The sequence below is a fragment of the Tarenaya hassleriana genome, unplaced genomic scaffold (genome assembly GCF_000463585.1).
Source record: "Tarenaya hassleriana unplaced genomic scaffold, ASM46358v1 Cleome5, whole genome shotgun sequence".
Classification (NCBI taxonomy): domain Eukaryota; kingdom Viridiplantae; phylum Streptophyta; class Magnoliopsida; order Brassicales; family Cleomaceae; genus Tarenaya; species Tarenaya hassleriana.
In genome coordinates this window covers 3,352,025-3,371,046 of record NW_010967707.1, presented here as the reverse complement: position 1 = coordinate 3,371,046, position 19,022 = coordinate 3,352,025, and the positions used below count along the sequence as shown (strand labels likewise).

Genomic DNA, 19,022 nt, shown 5'->3' with positions numbered 1-19,022 from the left:
CCCTAAAAAACCCTAGAATCTTCGCGTCCGCCGTTGCTTCCCCGTTGCCGACGGCGTCCTCACGGTGCCCACAGCCCCGAACTTGTTTCCCACTCACCGATTCCACTCGGTCGATCACCACACTCGCTCTCTTAGCCTCCATCGTCGCCAAATCCCTAGCCCAGAAACTCTCACTCGCAGCCGTGAATCTCAGTCCCCTGATTCAGGGATCTCTCCAGGCTTCTCTCCGAACTGCGGGTCCGGCATTCTTCGCCTCTCTCCGGGACCGGCCGACCGGTTACCTGAACACGCCGCTCACGGTGGTCGCCGCCGGGCTGTCGAAGTGGCTCGATATATACAGTGGGGTTTTGATGGTTAGGGTTTTGCTCAGTTGGTTCCCGAACATTCCATGGGATCGCCAGCCTTTGTCCGCCATTAGAGACCTTTGTGATCCTTACCTGAATCTCTTCAGGAATATAGTCCCTCCTGTTTTCGACACTCTGGACGTGAGCCCGTTGCTGGCTTTCGCGGTTTTAGGAACTCTGGGTTCGATTCTGAACAACAGCAGGGGATATTGAAGGGCTGCTTCTGGGTTTGAGCAATGTAAGCTTATCGATCTTACCAGGTTTTGATCTTTTGCTATACAATTCGTATCTGATCTATAGAAGTTTGAGAGTAATTGTGTACTGAAACTGGGAAATTTCCGTCTTAAAGAAAGATTGCTTTTTGCAGATGGGATGATAGATGTAGTATGTATGGTATTGTGATCTATCTTGTTTATGGCAATGCATGGATTTGTAATTTCTGATTTATAGAATTGAATAAGATGGCACAGAGAAAATCTTATATGCCTACGAAATGATGGCGAAGACATTGTTGTTTCCGTGGAAATATTGTTCTGGTCAGTCATGCGTCTCATACTCGAGTGAACACGGGTCCGAATCCTGGTGGACTTAGAACAGACAGGAACCATGGTGTTGTTCCAAAAACTATTTGATGAGATACGAGCCTAATCTCTACAAGTGGAGCCGGAATTTTTTGGACAAGGCGTTTTTTTTTTCGGGGTGTAAAACCCGAGATAGGTAAAGGTCGTAAAGCTGTTCAATGAGACGGGATTGACTAAGATAATCGATATGTCAGTACAGAACAGAGGAACTTCTTTGCCACGTTCGGCGGAGAGAAGTAGCCAACAAGTGCTTGAGGTCGCCCTCGAGTCACTACGTGGCCGGCATCCCTAGACCCTGGTCTCGTGCGGGAAAGTCTTGAATGAATGTCTGAGATATGTGAGAAACAGGCGAAACGATTGCGCTATCGCCATGACATCTATCGACGTTCATCTTGAGAACAAGATGATGAAAACTCGGGAAAGGGTATTTGATAAGACCCTTCAGGGGAGTGGAGAGAATTCGAGAAGTTTGGGGTCGAGAAGGTCTCGGCCGGATGGGGATGATGTGCCTTAGGAGTCGCGTAAATACGGATCACACAACTGATCATGTGCAGACCGATACTCCAGTGCTTCCGGTTCTTAATTGTACGGAGTTGTGATTCATCCGACATTAGAACAAACGAACCAAAACAAGATCTCGAGCCGTTACTAAGAAAAACACAAAGAGCTGGTCCCTTCTAGGCTTATAACCAGAGTTCAGCATGAAGAATAAATACACACTGATCTGGTAAATCAAAAGAAAAGCAAACGTTTATTATTTCATGACCAGTAGTGGCCTCTCTGTTCATAAAGACAACGTATAATATCACCAAAACTATTGTCTATGCTTACAGAAAACGAGTGTAGTTGCAGCATTTCTTCGACAAGTCTATAAATTTTGCATCAATGAAGGTATCCAAAGATTTACCCCATCTCCCCTTTTCCTTTTGGATCAACAATGACCAACACAAAATCATCGACGCCTCGGCAAAATTCCTTTCTTGATCTAGTTTACGGTGGCTGGCATAGTTACCTGACTCTGAAACTCTACAGAAACAGAAACCATGAAAGAGCAAAAATGCAAAATCACACTTGGACAATGCAGTGGAACCATTGAAGCCGATTCTTCTGGGCACCAGTTACAGGGGAAGCACGAGGAAGAAATCCATTAAGCGCTTATCGAACAATCTTGCAACTTGGTAAAAGAACTCCTCCAGTGGCAATCTACACGAAACTCGTCACAAACTTTCCCGACCGGGCTGAAACCTTAGCTTCGAAGGCTGATTCTGATCATACAGCAACCAAATAGCTTGTCATTCAGTGCAACCAAACTTGTTCAATCTACTTGGAGATTCAAAAAGACAATGGGGCATGTTGAGTTATCTCAATGGCCAATATGTGAAACATAAACAATCAAAACATCGATGAATTCAATCATCAATTCATTGTCGATCATACAAACTAAAGAGGGCACCTGACCTCAGAATCCGCACCATTGAAGACGTCGCCGTCTCCGATCTCATTCTCCGGCCGGGCTTCCCTACCGGCGACACATTCCCGGGGAGTTTCGAACAACGACAGAGAGAACTGCTTAAGTACGACACCAACGTCGAAGTAAATAAGGCCGGAGCTCGGTACGTCAACGCGGATCTTCTTCACCGGAAACCACAGGTACAACTCCAGAGCGGAGATCCCCGACAACTCACCGATCTGACCATCGCTCAGTGTCCCCGATACGTTCCTCTCGTAGTGCAACTCGCTCTCGAACTTGGCATTGCAGGCTTGATCCAGATGAGCCTCGAACCTACCGGTCTCGTCCATGTAAAACTTCTTCACGCCCTTCGGGAGCAGACCCATCGGCAACCCATGTGCCTTCAAAACCTCATAAACCGTTTTCTGCTTCTGGGCACTCGCCAGAAAAGCAGAAACCAACGCCAAAATCAGAAAAATGGAGGAAATCGACCGGAGGACAGCGTTTCCAGTCAGACGAACCATTTCTTCCGGCGATTATCTTCCTCGCACCTCAGCGGGTTTTATCTCTATCCAGGGGTCAGAACATGAAGGAAGAAGAATCGGAGAGACCTTGAAATCGCTTATGTTGACTCAATTCATACGGAGACGACGACGATATAGCTATGGCTGGCGGGAATTCTCCACGCGAGAGTGGAGGAAGACAACGGTGCCAGCTTGAAGACAGAGGGGATTAGGAGAATGATCAATTATTGGTGGAGAGCGCGGGACCCGCATTTGAGCAAGGCATTTGGCCACCATCCTCTACAGTTACGTCCACGCAATCTACAATATCTGGCTATTCGTAGATAGCCAAGTGTCCCTCGGGTGTTGACTGTTAAAGCAGAGCGGCGGGAATTTCACGCGCTTTTTGTTGGCGCGTGAGAAGGTGATGAAGAAGGGGAAAAGGAAGGAACATTCGGGGTATTTCCTCCGTGTTCTCTTCCGTAGACCATCGCTCTCTCCGTCTGGACGTAAGTTCGAAATATTTTACCATATGGTTAATTATTCTAATATGGACATAAGTTTTATTCTTGTAATGAATAATATAAACTTTGTCAAGAATGTTTTTTTTATCTCATCCATAATTAAACTTGAATTATTTCTTATGAATTTCGTTGCCATAATTAATGGAAAAAAAGTGATTGTGATAATGGTGGATTCAATGGTGGACGTCAAAATTTTTAATGGGGTGACTTTTTTTAAAAAAAAATAAGATTAATAAACTTGATTTTATATGATTTTTTTTCAAAAAACCGAATTACTAAAACTTTTTAAAAATTAATATTTTTTTTAGTAATAAAAAAAATCCAAACCGAAATCAAATCTAAATTGGTATGGTTCAAAAAACTACAAATATGAAAAGAATGATGGAATGGAAATCCAAAATGGGAAGCATTGAAACTTGAAAGAGGGACAAGACATGTGAAGGTTGTTGGAATGATTGTTGTCTTGGCATTTAGACATCAACCAATTCATTCAATTATTTAATGGCGTCTCTCTTTCCATTGTTTCCAATACAACATTATTTAGATTCAATCATATTATACGATTTGACGCTAATTTGTCTGAGAATGGAAATTCTTCTAATGGATTGGTGGAGACATTGGGATTAATGCCACATTAATCATGTAATTATTCAAGGTCAAACCCATTAGGTTAGAAATTAATACTAATCATTCACGTAGACTGAGTAGTTTACCTCAAATAGGCATAATAATGCAAAATAAAAATGCAGAGGAGAACAAGAGACCTCTTTATGGCCTGCACGTGTCAAAATATCATTGGTTTCAACTGCTCCTTTTAGTAACTGCCCTGTTACTTTACAACCTCCTCAACTGCCGCTTCCCTTGCACCTTTTCAATCTGCTCGTCATTCCCTGACATCTGAATACAGAATGCAGACACAAACTCACATACATACACCACAGATACACGTATGTGCATACACATATATGTACGACCCATGCATGTATACAGCAATGTAGTTTGTTAATACATGTATATATATACGTACACGCATATACTCTCGTGTTCCTTCGTGCCTTCGAAGCGAAATAAATCTCTCAGAAAGTTTTTTTTTTTTGATAAAAATTTCTCAGAAAGTTGCTTTTGCATTGATCCAAAATCCCTTCTTGTTCAAAGTTTCCACATTTTGATCTTTTTTTTTGGACTCAAAATCTGCAATAATTTATGGCAAAAATATGCAAATTATAATGATTTTTTTGTTAATTTCAAGACTTTCTTGCAAATTCCCTTCTTCTTGTTAATTTTCCCACTCATGGGTTCTATATAAACAAAAAGATCTGCAACACCTCATTTCTCAAAAGATATTATCTTCTTCTTCTTTTTTCCTGTTCTGTTTCTTGTAGAATTTGGTTTTTTCGAGTTGATGTTCTTGAGAATGGGTTGGTTAGTTGAAGTTGTTGCTGTTGCTTTGACGTTGTCTTTGGCTGCTGTAATGGCACAGTCAGCTCCAGAATCTGATCTCGTCACCCAACTTCCTGGCTTCAATGCCAAGTTTCCTTCTAAACACTACGCCGGGTAATCAAAATCCATCGATTTGCTCGGAAAAACCCGTCTCTTTTTCACGTTTCGTTTCCGGGTTTCTTCCCCGTTTCAAGCCTTGATCCTATGTTTTGATGGGTTCTGAAAAGTCATAACCTTTTCTGATCTTAGGTACGTGACAATAGATAATGATCGTGGCAAGAATATGTGGTATTACTTTGTGGAATCGGAGAAGAACCCCTACAAGGACCCTGTTGTTCTGTGGCTCAATGGCGGTCCAGGTTGCTCGAGTATGGATGGATTTGTCTATGAACACGGTAAAAACATCACCATTTACACGATTTCTTGTCTCTGAAGTAAGATATTAGGGTTAGGTTTCAAGATATGATTACACATTTTATTGCAGGTCCTTTTGATTTCAAACAAGTGAAACCCGAGGGTGGTTTACCGCACTTACGGCTCAATCATTACAGCTGGTCCAAGGTTGCAAGAACACAACATAAGTTTTGTCTTGTGATTGAAACATTATCGTATCGATTTTCTTTCGCCGTTGTCAAATGCTTCATTCCCGATTCTTTTCAGGTTTCCAACATCATTTACCTTGATTCCCCTGTCGGTGTCGGGTTTTCTTACTCGAAGAACGAGTCTGATTACCGAACCAACGACACTCAGACTGCGATAGATTCTCACACTTTTCTTCTCAAAGTGAGTTACAAGAATGTGTAGTTTTTCGCCTTTCCGGACACTCTTTTCGTCGTGCGTTTCAGACTATCCTTTCGCCTGTTTCTGTGTTTCACCAGTGGTTCGAAAATTTCCCGAAGTTTCAAATGAATCCGTTCTATCTCGCCGGAGAATCATTTGCCGGAGTATACGTGCCGACACTTGCTTCCGAAATCGTCAATGGTACTGACTGTTATCTTCTGCCTTCATCTTTTAGCCTCTTTCGTGAGTTTGAAGTAAACAAAAAACACGATTTTTGAATCTTCTAAGCACTGTATCGTCCTAATGCAGGACAAAAAGATGGCGTAAAGCCGTTTATTAACTTCAAGGTTAGGAACCGAAAACGATATCAGCTCATTTTCAGACCGATTCTGTACCTTCTGGTTTGTTTGTTTTTCAGTTCAAAGCCGGTTTTAGAGCTTCTGTGTGGAAAGTTCTTGTTTTGAATGTTCTTTAAAAATTGGTTTAGAATCTGAAAATGGAAATGTATACAATTGTTTCAGGGATATTTGATAGGTAACGGAGTTTCGGATTCGGTTTACGACGATAATGCTTTAGTCCCGTTCGCACATGGAATGGGACTGATCTCGGATGCACTGTTCCAGGTTTTCCACTCGTTGTAAATCCTCATTTTCCGACCATATTTCCTTGTCGTTGGTTGATCCAACCCGGAACGGGTAATTTTCAGGAGGTTACCAAAGCGTGCAACGAAAGTTTCTATAACCCGAACGGACCCGAATGCTCGGAGAAACTAGCGAAAGTCGACGAGGTACATGAAGTTCTGAAAGGTTCAGGTCTGCAAATCATGTCTTAACGGTTGTCTGAACGATTTTGTTCACACAGGATGTTGGAAGGTTGAACATGTACAACATTCTCGAGCCGTGCTACCATGGAAACTCGTCTCTTTCAGCGTCTGACATGAAACTGCCTTCTAGTTTCCTTCAACTAGGCATAACGGAACGAGCCTTGCCCGTGAGAAAGCGGATGTTCGGGCGTGCTTGGCCTCTTCGCGCTCATGTACGTCCAGGCAAGGTCCCGAACTGGCCTCAACTTCTCGAAAGAACGAGTGTTGTTTGCACTGTAAGTAAACAATTTGCCCTCAGATTTTTGTGGGTAATTACGGGATAAAACCCGAACTCGGATCCGAAGGTCGGTTTCTCGCCGGTGAAGAACTCGTGCTCAGTCTCATGGCGGACGTGCGCAAACACGTCACTTTACTAAAAAAGATCGACGTTATCTGCAGGACGATAGAGTGGCAACAGCCTGGCTGAACGATCCGGCAATCAGGAGAGCACTTCATGCCAAAGAGGTCAGCCACTTTGATCAAAGTTCTTCCTTTCTAAATTCTTGAAACATAACTCTCTGACGAGAAGTTAACGTTGTAAGATTCGTGCAAGAAAACTGTCAGGTTAGTGAGATCGGAAGCTGGACACTGTGCACAGGAAGGCTTGATTATATACACGACAATGCGAACTTGATCAATCTCCATATAAACCTCACTCTCAGCGGATACCGAGCACTCATATACAGGTTCAAGAATCGAAAATTATCATCATCATCGTCACCATCATCATCATCATCATCATCATCATCATCATCATCATCATCATCATCACTTAAGTCTATTTTTGTTCTGCAGTGGAGATCATGATATGTGCATACCATTTACTGGTACTGAAGCATGGACAAGATCTCTCGGGTACAAGGTCATAGATGAATGGAGGCCATGGATGTCAAACGACCAAGTTGCCGGGTAACGGTTTCGCAACTCAACTCCTTCTCTATCAAAAATGAAACTGCATTTCGCATGTTTCAAGTTCTCATCCCTCTGCAATTTTTCGACACTGATTGCAGATATACACAAGGATACGAGAACAATCTCACGTTTCTAACCATCAAGGCAAATACTAATAAAAAATTGCGTCTTTATCGAATTCTAAGATGAAAAAAGCTGCAACATGCTTTCGGATACTTTTTTTCTAATCCGAAAACGCGATGTTTGTGCAGGGGGCAGGGCATACAGTTCCCGAGTACAAGCCCCAAGAGTCCTTGGAGTTCTATAGCCGATTTCTTGCGGGAGAAAAGATATAAAACCCGTCAAGATTCACGTCCCGTGCTCATTAACGAGTACAGAAATTGAATAAAGGGTTCATCATATGTTTTTTCTGTGTAGTATCAGTAGATTGGATAAGAAAATATTTGGTTTAAGCTTTGAGCATTACATTATCACCTATGTTATGATTCTTCTCTGAAAGATGGTTATGTTTCATTTTACATTACTTGCTTTGACAGACTACATGCCGTTTCATATTTACACTAAAAGAATGCTTGCCGTTCTTGATCTAAACGCATCAACTGCGCCTCAGTTTATTTGTAGACGTAATAAAGGCCTGTCACCGGAATCGACCTCGTCGTTCTTCCGCCGCCGTAAAATGTAGAGGCGGTCTCTCTCGTCCCTCTCCGCCGCCGTGATTAAAACCCTAAATCAGCGAAGACGTGTTAAGCAGGTGAAGAAGTCCGACTTCCAAGACACCATCGATTCGTCGGAGTTCATCGTCGTCTGGTTACAGAACGGTGGTTCCTCCGCCGCCGCGCGCACCGGATCTACGCCGTCGGGTCGTCCATCAGAACACCATGAGAAGATACAGACAAAGGCCTAGTCTCCTTGTTTGTGTAGAAAAACACGTAGAAGATGAGGCTTTACTCGAAAGACAGATTCAGATGCATTTCAGATTCAAGTTTCTTAACATTCTCGACAATATCTCTGATTTTGAAAGACAGTTCTTCTGTCTGTTGCTCAACATTGTTCATAAACCTAAGCAACCTTTCCCGATAAGCCGAGCACAACAGATTCTGCTGCTCGAGCTCCCTCGTCAGCTCCTCGATCTGCCTGTCTTTGTCGGCCTGCGAATTTCAGAATCAGTGTAAACCAACACAGGGATTCAAGAACCAAGAACTTGTACAGAAAAGGCAAAACGAACCAGCGAATTATATGGCGAGGCAGTGAGGATGAGAGGATGGTTGTGTCCTTTGACGAATCTAGTGACGACCCATTTCCCAGATATCTCCGTTTTCACCAGAATCGTAGCTTTGCAACCTTCTCGTCCACTGTGTCTCGGCCTCTTCTCTGCTCCAAAGTCTGTGCTTCCATGGCTGTTGGGTGAAAACCCTTGCTTGTTACAACCCAGTCTCCGAGCAAGTGTCCTTCCGTCGATTCCTGATCTTCGCCTCTGCATCAGACGCACCACGAACCCTAATCTTCTCGCGTACTCTACGTAGAAGTTCTTCGCATCGTCTTCGGATTCGAATTCCATCCCCACATAGGGTTCCAGTATCTCTCCTCCTCCCCTCTCCGATCCATGAAGCTTTCGGTCCCCGGGATCGTCCCTGTTGCCCAAATCCACTGCAACGGAACACAATCGCGTGCTAAATCACGAATTCAATACACCCTTCACCCAAAATTTTGTGGGTATTTTTTTCCCTTTTTCCAGATCGAGAAGAGAGTCTTATATGACTGAACAGAGATTGTTATCGGGATACACACACAGACAAAACACCAACCGAAGAACAGAACCAGAAAAAGATATACCCAGAAAAGAGCAAGAACCGAAAAGGGCATGAATCTAATGACAACAACAAGAAACAAAGCTCAAGATTTCTATAATCGCAACCGAATGAGATGAGAGAAAACCTAATCAGGATTGCAGAAACAGGGCTAGCTCCTGCACCTAAAAAAACAAGAACATACGATTAAAAAAGAGTTGGGGAGATGAAGAATCGAAGTGTACTCGTGGTCGTGCAGAGGATGCAGGGAAGAAGAAAGGGTCAAACTGGTAATAACAGGCGCACACCACACGGTGGAAGTACTTGAATCCAATACATTTAAATATTTTCATTTTTTTTTTCTAGAATCACATTCTCTTTACTTGAACCAGAAAACATCTTATTATATCATTTGTTCCATATTAATAAATTCAATATATTCCAACAAATCGTAAACTCTTCATAAAAAGATCAAAACTTGAAAAATACACAAAGTCCGAAAACTTTTTGAAGTATGCGTGTATGCTGGCTAACATAGAACTTCTGCATACATCGTATAGCCACGTGTATGCGAATCATATATATATATATATATATATAAATACGAAATATATCGGTGAGTGTAATGACGAGAGCAAGATTTTCGGCGAGGCCTCGGGTGAACATCTCGTGTCATTGTCCCAAAGGTGGCTCCTTTCGTGCCTTCACGCACGCAAGCATCACGTTTTGTAATTTTTTTTTTTAATAAAACCGAATAAAATCTGAACATGTGTTAGCAACCTTAACACCAAATCTGAAAAAAAAAAATCGAAAACTTTTTGACTTGTTGACCCCTTGCGGTGCCATATACTCTGTCCCTTTTTCTGTTCAGAAGCAACTTCAACGATGGAGGGAAGAGAAAAAGAAAAACTCCGTAAAAGAAAATAAATTATTATTTTTATTTCTTTAAATATGGAATCATCACTATGAATCCCTTTCTTTTTTGGTATTAAATTCACAAAGCTAGCTTCACCGGTAGTCACCGCCACTGTCGTGGAAGATGAACAAGAAAACCAAGATTTGGAGTTATGTAAGATTTTGCTTCTTCTCCCTCTTTTTCTTTTGTTCCAGCGGCTGTTTCTGTTCTTCACCGTCTGTCTGATTTTTTTTCCTGGATTCTCTGTGTCCGGAAAGTCTTGGTGGGTTTACGTTATTCTTGTCGATTGCTGTCCATTTTGCTCCCTGGGTTTTTCTGGGTTTTAAGAATCTGATCTTCGGTAGGAACAATTTGAATGAACTTATGATCCAAAACTCGCATAATCACAGAATCTCCGGTTTAGAGACTATTAAAAGTTTCCATTTTTATCAGTCTTTAGTGGCGCACCTCCACCTCTGCTTTCTGTCTGTGCATCTGTATGTCCATTATGTATGTATCGCTGTATATATATACCCATTGCCACCCATGTTCGTTGAAAAGCTTCGCCTTTTTATACGCATTCCATCGAGTTCTCAAGATGTAAGTTTGGGATTTGAATTTGTCTCTTAATGGATTCTTAATCCGCTCTTCTTGCTTCCAGGGATCCCAAAGCATGAATCAGAGAAGAAATAGCTCATCTCTTCGCAGGTTATTACCTCTCGTGATCTTGCTGGCCATAGTTTTCTTCATAGGGAGTGCATTTATCACCACAGATTACAAGGAGGTAAAACCCTTTTTTCCAAGCCTAAGCTCCATCGCTGCATATGCTATAAATCAGCGTATAGCTTCTTGAATCTCCATGTTATTACAGAAGCTTCTTGTTCTCCCTTCCCTTTTCGACTCTCTAAGACATTCTAGATGCCATTATGGTAACATGGTTCATGTAATTTGTCGGGTCTAATGTACAGGGCTTATCTGGATGGAACTCTGCATTTGCTCTTCGTCTTGCGAGATTGAGGATATGCAAGGTGTGTTCTGTAAAAACCGTAGCTTCTCATGTACATATATGCCTTCTGCTCGGTATTACTTTACCGACATCTTTCGTTTCACCCCGTGGATAACTAGACGCAATTCCGGCCTCTTGGAAGCGAGACTTTACCTAGAGGCATCGTCGCAAATACATCAGACTTGGAAATGCGGCCGTTATGGGGCATTGTCCGCAACAAGGTATTACATCTCGCACGGTAATTTCTACGTTTTCCGTTTACTTATACCGTTATTATTATTTTCTTCAGAAGCCGAAGCTGAACTTATTGGCCATGGCAACCGGTATAAAACAAAAGGAAAATGTCAACAAAATCGTCAAGAAGGTAAATAGGTCTGGAACTTGTCCGTAATATCCATAAGCACAACAAATTCTGATGTAATAATCTTTGGCGCGGCAGTTTCCGTCGAATGAGTTCGTCGTGATGATGTTTCACTACGACGGTATCGTTGATGAGTGGAAGGAGTTTGATTGGAGCGAAACCGCTATCCATGTTTCTGCCATAAACCAGACTAAGTGGTACTGTTCTTCAGTCACTAAACCAGGAAACATGTATGATTCTTTTTTCAGTTGCTAAAATTGTTGATTCCTTTCTGTTTTTTCCGGAACTCGGTCCTGTGATGAAGGTGGTTTGCAAAGCGATTTCTGCACCCGGATATCGTGTCAGCGTATTCTTACGTATTTCTATGGGACGAAGATCTCGGTGTTGAGCATTTTGATGCTAGAAGGTTTTAAGTTCCTTCGAAGCTCCTCGTATTATGTCATTCAGTGAAGATCTGAAGCTGATGTTACGATATATAATCGATGAAATTGCAGATATCTTTCCATCGTGAAGGAAGAAGGGCTTGAAATATCGCAACCTGCTCTTGATCCTCGGTCCTCGGAGTTGCACCATCAAATCACCGCACGAGACAGCAAATCAAGAGTTCATAGGTATAAAGAAATTAAAAAAGATCATTTCGTTACCCGAATTGATGATTAAAAAATGCATACTTCCGGTATGATGACAAAAGCATCTCGTGTTTATCAGGAGGACATACAAAGTGATTGGTCGGGCCAAATGCAACGAGAACAGCGCCGGGCCGCCTTGCACAGGGTGATTGAAATAAAAAACGACCGATTCCTCTTTCGTCCTTCAAGAAAAGCTTAAGCAGTTCATTTCTCTCTTCTTGTGTTTGCATTCATGTTCTTGCGATTGAAGTATAATCGAAAGGAAAGATACCGTGCAGATTTATCGAGATGATGGCTCCTGTATTTTCCAAAGCCGCCTGGCGATGCACGTGGCATATGATTCAGGTATCGTTCGTGCCGTTCTTGACGTATTATGCCGTACATAATAAAATTTTTCTCGGCATCTGGATACATATCAAGTGTTTTTATATACGTTACATCATTGCAGAACGACTTGAACCATGGATGGGGCATAGATTTCCAGCTCGGGTATTGCGCACAGGTGATTTCTCGCCTCGCCAACCCGTCAATGCCGCTCGGTCATTTTTTTGTTTGTTTTCATAACTCGAAAGGTATTGCTTTTTACAGGGCGATCGGACCAGAAACATCGGCATTGTCGATTCCGAGTACTTGCTGCATATGGGTCTTCCGACATTAGGGGGCTCGGCTGAAAACAAGGTTAGAAACCGGGTCTCTCGACAATCAACATTTTGTCGTCGGTCTCAAGTTCGATAGAAGTGACTGTGTGACTGTAAAATGCAGACGGATGCGGAGACTTCTGGCCAAACCGAACATAGTCAGCATAGTTCGGGTAGATCCGAGGTAAGGTTCTTTACCAGTTTGGTCTCAGAGGAAGAGGAAAAACCCATTCATTTTTTATTTCGGTTAAAGTTATTCACACAAAAAAAACTGAATATAGGTTAGGAAGCAGTCGTATGCGGAACTGGAGAGATTTAAGAGCAGATGGAGAAACGCTGTCAAGAACGATGAATGTTGGAGAGACCCCTTCCAGCCGTAGAAGTTGACATTTTTACTTGGAGATATGTACGAATACGTAAGTATTTATTTCTACGTATTCGTATATATCTCTGATACCTTTCTCTTTCACGTAAACAATATACGTACATTGCATACAAGTCCAGCAAGAACACCCGGAAGAGAACCAGAGAGTATGAAAGCCGATATATTTTATCAGAATGGGGAGATGGCAGAAGAATCCTCCCAGATTTGGAAAAAAAAGTTTTGTATTTTTTATTTTAGGCAAATAAACAAATTCTGGTGTACTTCTACATGATTTTACAAAGATCCAACGCAGTTGCAGTAAAGTTTTGACATCCTTTTCTCTCTCTCTCTCTATGTATATATATAGCCATCACTGGAAACTTTGTACAAAACCCTTGTGCACAGACAGAACACAGAACCAAAACAAAACAGCTGATCCAACTCAGTCCTCCTTAAGTTTAAAAAAAAAAAAAGCTAAGGAGATGAGGTCTGCTCTTGGTCCGAGGAAGACGATGAACTACATTGCCCTCGTCCATGGAGCCCAGGAAGTGGCAGTGGCAACATGGGATTAGCTGGAACTGGAAACTTATTACCAGAACTAATGGTGATTCTTTCATTTATCATCCCAATCTCTCTGCATACTCTGTCCAGAATCCCCAAGAAGTCTCTTACCACCATGAATATCCTAAACGGGTGAGCTTCTTCTTTCGCCGAATTCCCATGGAAGTACTCTGTTATCTCTTTTACTAAAGAGAGTGCTACCCTTTCTTGGGCTTGTACCCTTATGATCTCCTCCTCTGCCCTTTTCAGGAATCTTTTCATAGATTCCGAGAATCTCCGGTCGCTTTGGTGTGAGTTCACTGTCTGGATAGCCTTGTTGATCTTGGAGATGCCATTACAGAGCTTGGAGAGTTCACTGCTTAGTACTTCCGAGTCCATTGAAGCGGCTTTCTTGACGTTGTTGAGCTCTGATCCGAGACCAGACACAACATTCAGGCCTAGCTTCCTGCATTTACTGTCATCGGTCTGGCTAGTACCCGATATTCGAGTTCCTTCTGTCCGGATTATCTCCTGAACCACGAAATGCAAGAGAGTTGTTTTCCTGTCTGCGCCTTTGATGTCCACTAGCTTGAGGAGAGTGTCGAGCTTGAATGCATGGGCATCACCCCGGTTTGTCCCGATGTTCATTCTGTTTCCAGTCTTGAGGACTGCTTCTAGAAGCTTCAAAAACATCCTGCTGTTTCTCAGCTCCTCACAAGCAGCCTATCGGAAAAATCAAATGTTCAGTAAGGCATGACCCGATACTAACTATCAAAATCCTGTTCAGAACTTCAAAGACAGACAGGAGGAGGGAGAAGGACTCGGGATACCTTGAGAGTCTCGAAAGATGTTTTCAGGTATTCAATCTCGGAATCAAAGTTAGCTATGTAAAGCATTGCTTCAACCCTCTTGAAAGCGAAAGGCACTTCAAGTACTGCCTTGAGAAATTTCTCAGCAAGGCCAAGTTTGATGGGCGATTTGTCCTTATACTCCTTCAATTTGCGTTCTTCCTCTTTTGTCGGTTCCATTTTCAGCAAACTCTCAAGAAGCTCGGCCCCGAGAGTGTCAGCATTGCCTGCAGATTATCAAGATGGACAGATACATAACTCGAGGGATCCAACCGGAAAGTGTAGACCATCAAAATCGGATGAGATAATAGCCAAATGACCCAACAAAACTTTTGGCAATTTTAAACTAAAGGAAGAAGCTTTGGGACAGTTCATCATCAGTAACTATAAAACCTCAAACTGCCGCACTAAATGGTTACTGCAGACATGAAAGGAATGGTGCTGAACAAGAGAGCTGCAGAAATTCATATTCTGGAAAGACAACCTACGGAGTTAACAGCATTGTTTACCTTCAAGAAGAGTTTCACAAACTTCTTCTATTGTGACGTTAAGTGCCCGAAGAAGGATTGCAATGTTCTGAGCCTTCTTAGGGTCCAGAACTCTGTTCTCTTGGTTCAGGGGAGGAAGAACAGATCTTGGAGTTATCTGATTTGTTTTCGGGTCTGGTGTCTTTGCCATAAACAATGTTTCGATCATCTCCTCGTTTAATCTGCAAGCATTCAAATGTGTTTCGACAACTGTCTGAAGAAAGAAAGCAAAGTGGCAAACATCAACAAGTTTCAAGGGCTCACTTGAAAGAGCTTGATCGAAGATGATCCCAGACCATCTCACGGTCGGAACTTGCTCTAACTTTATCCCAATGCAAAGCCTTCAGCTTCGGTTTAGGAGATTCCTCGACGGATTCACTTGCAGAGAAATTCTCTGGCAGCTTATTCGGAGAAGTCATTGATACGTTTTGGTTTTGGATCCGTGATGGCGGATTAAGAGGCGGTGGTTGACGGGAGATCGGCTGCTCCGGATGGGTTGCCAGATTCCGGCGAGCCCATGATGGAAACGGCGGAGGAGGTGGTGGCGGTGGCGGTGGGGGTGACGGCGCCTGTGGAGCTTCAAAAGCCGGTGGTTTTGGCGCCGGAGATTCTAGAATTTTTGCTGAAGTGTTCGAGATCCTCGGAGATGCATCTTGGCTATGGCTGAAACCTCGCTCCGGAGAAGATGGCGGTGATGACGACGACGACGGAGACTGTGAGTTCCGACCGGAAAATGCCGGAGACCCAACTGGTGATTTGTGAGCATCTCTTTCCGGTGAAGAACAAACGGAGGAAGGAGAAGACAGTGAAGGAGAACGCTGTGCTTTTGAATTTTTCATGAAACTTTGTTCTGGCAAAGTGGAAGCGGAAGAGAGTAACTGAGATTTCAAGCCTTGCCGGAGATTGTTCACAAAACCCGGGGATGCCTCCGGAGATTTCTGGAAATTTTTATCTGGTGATGTAGAAGCAGAGGAATGCGAAGGAAATCGCGCGTAAGCTTCCTGGGCTTCATTCCGTTGTCTCTCTGGCGACGTGGAAGTAGAGGACAACGTCGGAGATTGAATATTTCGGTCGGAATCGTGGAAACCACGGGGAGATTCATCTGTGTTTTTGTCGATTGATCTGTCTGGTGAAGTTGCGGCGGATGAAACTGTCGGAGATCTATCGATTTGAGCCAAATTTCCATCGGATTTCTTCACTGGTTCAAGCTCCGGCGAAACCGAAGCCAGAGACAGAGACGGTGACCGCGTGAATCGGACAACTAAAATCTGCGAGTTCTTCGCCGGAGATGACTCAAAGCTCCCCGGAGATTTCTGCAACGGCTCCGGTGCGGTGGTCTCCGTAGGATTCGATTCCGATCTCCGATGACGCGGGCTCTTCGGCGGAGAGATACTGATAAAAACCGATCTCGCCAGTGAAGCCGAGCTTGACGATGAGTTCGATGTAGGTTTCTGTTCAGGAACCGACGCGAACGCGCTCCGGGACTCGGATCCGACTCGGCTCAAGGTCTCGCGACCACTCGCAGACCCTCTCGGAGAATAGAATTCTTCCTCTTCCTCTTCTCCGATGGAACCCACATCCGGATTGAGTCGGAAACTCTGTTTCACGAGCGGTGGAAGAGGCTGAAGATCAGGAGATTCCAGTTTCCTCGAGATCGAACCGACATTGCTCCGATTACTGCCCGGTGATTGATCCTCCACTGCTCTCGAATTCGCCAAAGTTCCCAGGTAAGGAAACTCGGAGCTTGTGTTCATCGATTCCGCTCGAAGCTTACTATTCCTAGCCTGAGCATTGCGACGCGGCGGAGGAGGAGCCGGCGGCGGGTACACTCGGTGGCTGCTGTCGGAGGTATACGTCTTGCTATCATCGGTAAAATTACGGTTCTGCCCTCTCCTTCGCCAGAAGAGCAACGCGAGAATTCCGGCGACGGTGGCGGCGGAAATCACGGAGGAGATGACGACGATCACGAGCTTCCGAGAATTACGCTGTGATTTAGGCGCGTGAGGAAGGGTGAGAGAGGTGATGTTGGCGGGGAAGGATGCGAAGGGGGCCGGAGATGGAGGCGGAGGGAGCGAAGGGTACGAGGGGAAGAACGGCGAGCCGTCAGGGTTTGATGGGAAAGTAGTAGTGGAAAACGGGATCTTCGGAACAGGAGACGGCGGCGGAGAGTCGACGGGGAAAAAGGGCTGGTGGAGGACGCGGCGGCCTCCGGCGAGCACCGGATCAGAGAAGGAGAAAAAGTTCAATAAGAAGAAGAAGGAACTGAGCATTGTGTGAGTTCGTCCTCTTCTTCTTCAATTCACTTTCCACTCACAGTCAGATATCTGATCTTCGTTATCGTTTCCTTTTTTATCACTCACGATCGCATTTTCTATCCTGGAATTTTTGCCGAGAAAATGCACTGAGAACAGGCGAGAAAACTTTTGAAGGATGGTGGATTCAGCTTAAGATTCTGCGAGTGATGGTAGATCTTCGCTTTCTCTTATTATTATTTTTTTTTTTTGTGGAGACAGTGATGGTGAAAATGTCTGAGCGCGTAAAGCCATGGATAGATAGGAGAGAGAGGAGACAGTTAGTATGCAGTGGGCCCATGCTTATAGCCAATGATATCACGCCACGTGCCGATGACATGGAAATAGTTCCTCATCGTCGTCTATCTCAACCACATATGATAGTCTCTTACGATTCAATGCCTGGTTCTCATCGTTGTTTATTTTTTTATTTAGATAATATTCGAACTCAAGTCATTTAAATAAACTTTGAATTGCTAATGTTTTGTTCAAAATTAAAATATGTTTGTATTTTCTAGTTGAAAAATACTATTATAAAAAATTATACATAACCCTTAAATAGGAAAAAAATAGAGAATGACGAAATATTTTAAAATATATTATTAAATTAACATTCAAATTCTTTAACAAAAAAAATAACATTCAAATAGGACTAAATATAAGTAGTATAATGTAATTTGTTGCAGGCAAACTATTATATATGTGTATATATATAGCCACCCTTTTTTTTATGAATATTAACCGACATGATGTATTATAAATATTGGCAAACACGTAAAAATAAATAGAAAATAAAACCAGGTTAAAAAATGTTACAAAATCGACCACATGAAATAGTGAATACTACATAATTGGTCACGTGCAAGAAATAGTGTGCACGAGCCACCCACCGACACTCGAGAAAATTTTGATATATACTTTTAATTTTTAATACAAAAAGGGCACAGTTCTAGATACGCTTAGTGCCATTACAAAAATGGGGTTATGATATTTTAAATTAAAAATAAATCCAAGTTTCATGTATATAATTGGACACTGAGTGTATACACATACTGAAAAGGAAAATCAGATTAAATTAATTTGATTACGACTGTATACTACTACTTAGAAAGCTAATCGAAATAAATTGAATTAAATTTTGAATTTGATTGAATATTTAAAAAAATTGACTAATCTGAAACACATCAAAACATTAAAAAAATCAAATAAAAGTTAAATTTACGTTAGAAATAAAAACTGATATACATTCCAATAAAAATTTATAAAATCAAAATCCAAAATATCTAACCATAAATTATTCGTTTATAGATATATTCAAATATTAGAGAGATTCAAATAACTCAAATGTTTCTATCGAAAAAACTCGAAAGAACGATGACGTTTTAAAAGGAAATTGCATTAATGCAGATTTTGCGTAGTGATTCAAAAAAGAAAGCTTTCCATTATAAAGATGGATCTCTTTTTTTTTTTTTTTTTTTTTGTAATCACCAAGATCTCTATCATCAGTGGCACAATCGTTATTTTTTAAAATAACAATTGCATGTGCCTACCTTTACCACTCTTTATAATCTGATATTACAGTAATTTCCTGCTTCTGAACCAATTGAAAAAAATATATTGGGCTGAAAAATTATTATTTATTTTATGACTCTCATTTGTTTATTCACGGCAAACCGAGACTGCCTTGTCTGGAACTGGAAGTTCGTAGAAGAACCTCTGACACATCCATAAAGGTCCGTT

At 42.4% G+C, this 19,022-nt stretch overlaps 6 protein-coding genes across 11 annotated transcripts in view; 3 read left to right on the top strand and 3 right to left on the bottom strand.

Annotated features, from left to right (window-relative positions):
• The window catches only part of LOC104826649 (ylmG homolog protein 1-2, chloroplastic-like), a 1,431-nt gene extending 609 nt beyond the window's left edge, over positions 1-822 (top strand). The window contains exon 2 of the mRNA XM_019204150.1: positions 3-822. Within this exon, the coding sequence (XP_019059695.1) occupies positions 3-557 (555 nt within the window). The 3' untranslated portion in view covers positions 558-822. The remainder of the gene's footprint in view (positions 1-2) is intronic.
• Positions 823-1,650: 828 nt separating this feature from the next.
• On the bottom strand, positions 1,651-3,109 carry LOC104826648. 2 transcript variants are annotated; one of them, XM_010559450.2, is made up of 2 exons: positions 2,384-3,109; positions 1,651-2,184 (listed from the first exon to the last, which is right to left on the bottom strand). In XM_010559450.2, exons 1-2 carry the CDS (start codon positions 2,897-2,899, stop codon positions 2,143-2,145), a joined length of 558 nt encoding a protein of 185 aa, XP_010557752.1. In that variant the 5' UTR covers positions 2,900-3,109; the 3' UTR covers positions 1,651-2,142. The 2 variants fall into 2 exon arrangements, with proteins under 2 accessions (XP_010557752.1, XP_010557751.1); XM_010559449.2 differs by having other exon boundaries at positions 1,651-2,190; positions 2,384-3,100.
• Positions 3,110-4,414: 1,305 nt separating this feature from the next.
• LOC104826646 (serine carboxypeptidase-like 20) lies at positions 4,415-7,914 on the top strand. Its single transcript, XM_010559445.1, has 14 exons — positions 4,415-4,956; positions 5,092-5,237; positions 5,327-5,403; positions 5,503-5,625; positions 5,721-5,823; positions 5,932-5,969; positions 6,144-6,245; positions 6,329-6,409; positions 6,484-6,720; positions 6,884-6,949; positions 7,049-7,170; positions 7,280-7,393; positions 7,495-7,540; positions 7,648-7,914. Exons 1-14 carry the CDS (start codon positions 4,805-4,807, stop codon positions 7,729-7,731), a joined length of 1,491 nt encoding a protein of 496 aa, XP_010557747.1. The 5' UTR covers positions 4,415-4,804; the 3' UTR covers positions 7,732-7,914.
• Positions 7,915-8,339: 425 nt separating this feature from the next.
• On the bottom strand, positions 8,340-9,551 carry LOC104826647 (protein FAR1-RELATED SEQUENCE 5-like). 2 transcript variants are annotated; one of them, XM_010559446.2, is made up of 3 exons: positions 9,389-9,551; positions 8,622-9,043; positions 8,340-8,544 (listed from the first exon to the last, which is right to left on the bottom strand). In XM_010559446.2, the coding sequence occupies exons 1-3, from the start codon at positions 9,534-9,536 to the stop codon at positions 8,341-8,343; spliced, it is 774 nt and encodes a 257-aa protein (XP_010557748.1). In that variant the 5' UTR covers positions 9,537-9,551; the 3' UTR covers position 8,340. The 2 variants fall into 2 exon arrangements, with proteins under 2 accessions (XP_010557748.1, XP_010557750.1); XM_010559448.1 differs by having other exon boundaries at positions 9,429-9,519.
• Positions 9,552-10,078: 527 nt separating this feature from the next.
• On the top strand, positions 10,079-13,549 carry LOC104826643. Of its 4 annotated transcripts, XM_010559441.2 has the most exons (15): positions 10,079-10,252; positions 10,740-10,862; positions 11,047-11,106; positions 11,204-11,305; positions 11,374-11,448; positions 11,524-11,642; positions 11,750-11,851; positions 11,940-12,056; positions 12,154-12,219; positions 12,353-12,419; positions 12,523-12,576; positions 12,663-12,752; positions 12,837-12,896; positions 12,994-13,128; positions 13,217-13,418. In XM_010559441.2, exons 1-14 carry the CDS (start codon positions 10,223-10,225, stop codon positions 13,090-13,092), a joined length of 1,164 nt encoding a protein of 387 aa, XP_010557743.1. In that variant the 5' UTR covers positions 10,079-10,222; the 3' UTR covers positions 13,093-13,128; positions 13,217-13,418. The 4 variants fall into 4 exon arrangements, with proteins under 4 accessions (XP_010557743.1, XP_010557742.1, XP_010557745.1 ...); XM_010559440.2 differs by having other exon boundaries at positions 12,994-13,418; XM_010559443.2 differs by having other exon boundaries at positions 10,082-10,247; positions 12,994-13,549.
• LOC104826645 (formin-like protein 1) lies at positions 13,396-17,492 on the bottom strand. The gene is made up of 4 exons (XM_010559444.1): positions 15,256-17,492; positions 14,974-15,173; positions 14,447-14,691; positions 13,396-14,339 (listed from the first exon to the last, which is right to left on the bottom strand). Exons 1-4 carry the CDS (start codon positions 17,259-17,261, stop codon positions 13,551-13,553), a joined length of 3,240 nt encoding a protein of 1,079 aa, XP_010557746.1. The 5' UTR covers positions 17,262-17,492; the 3' UTR covers positions 13,396-13,550.
• Positions 17,493-19,022: the final 1,530 nt, after the last annotated feature.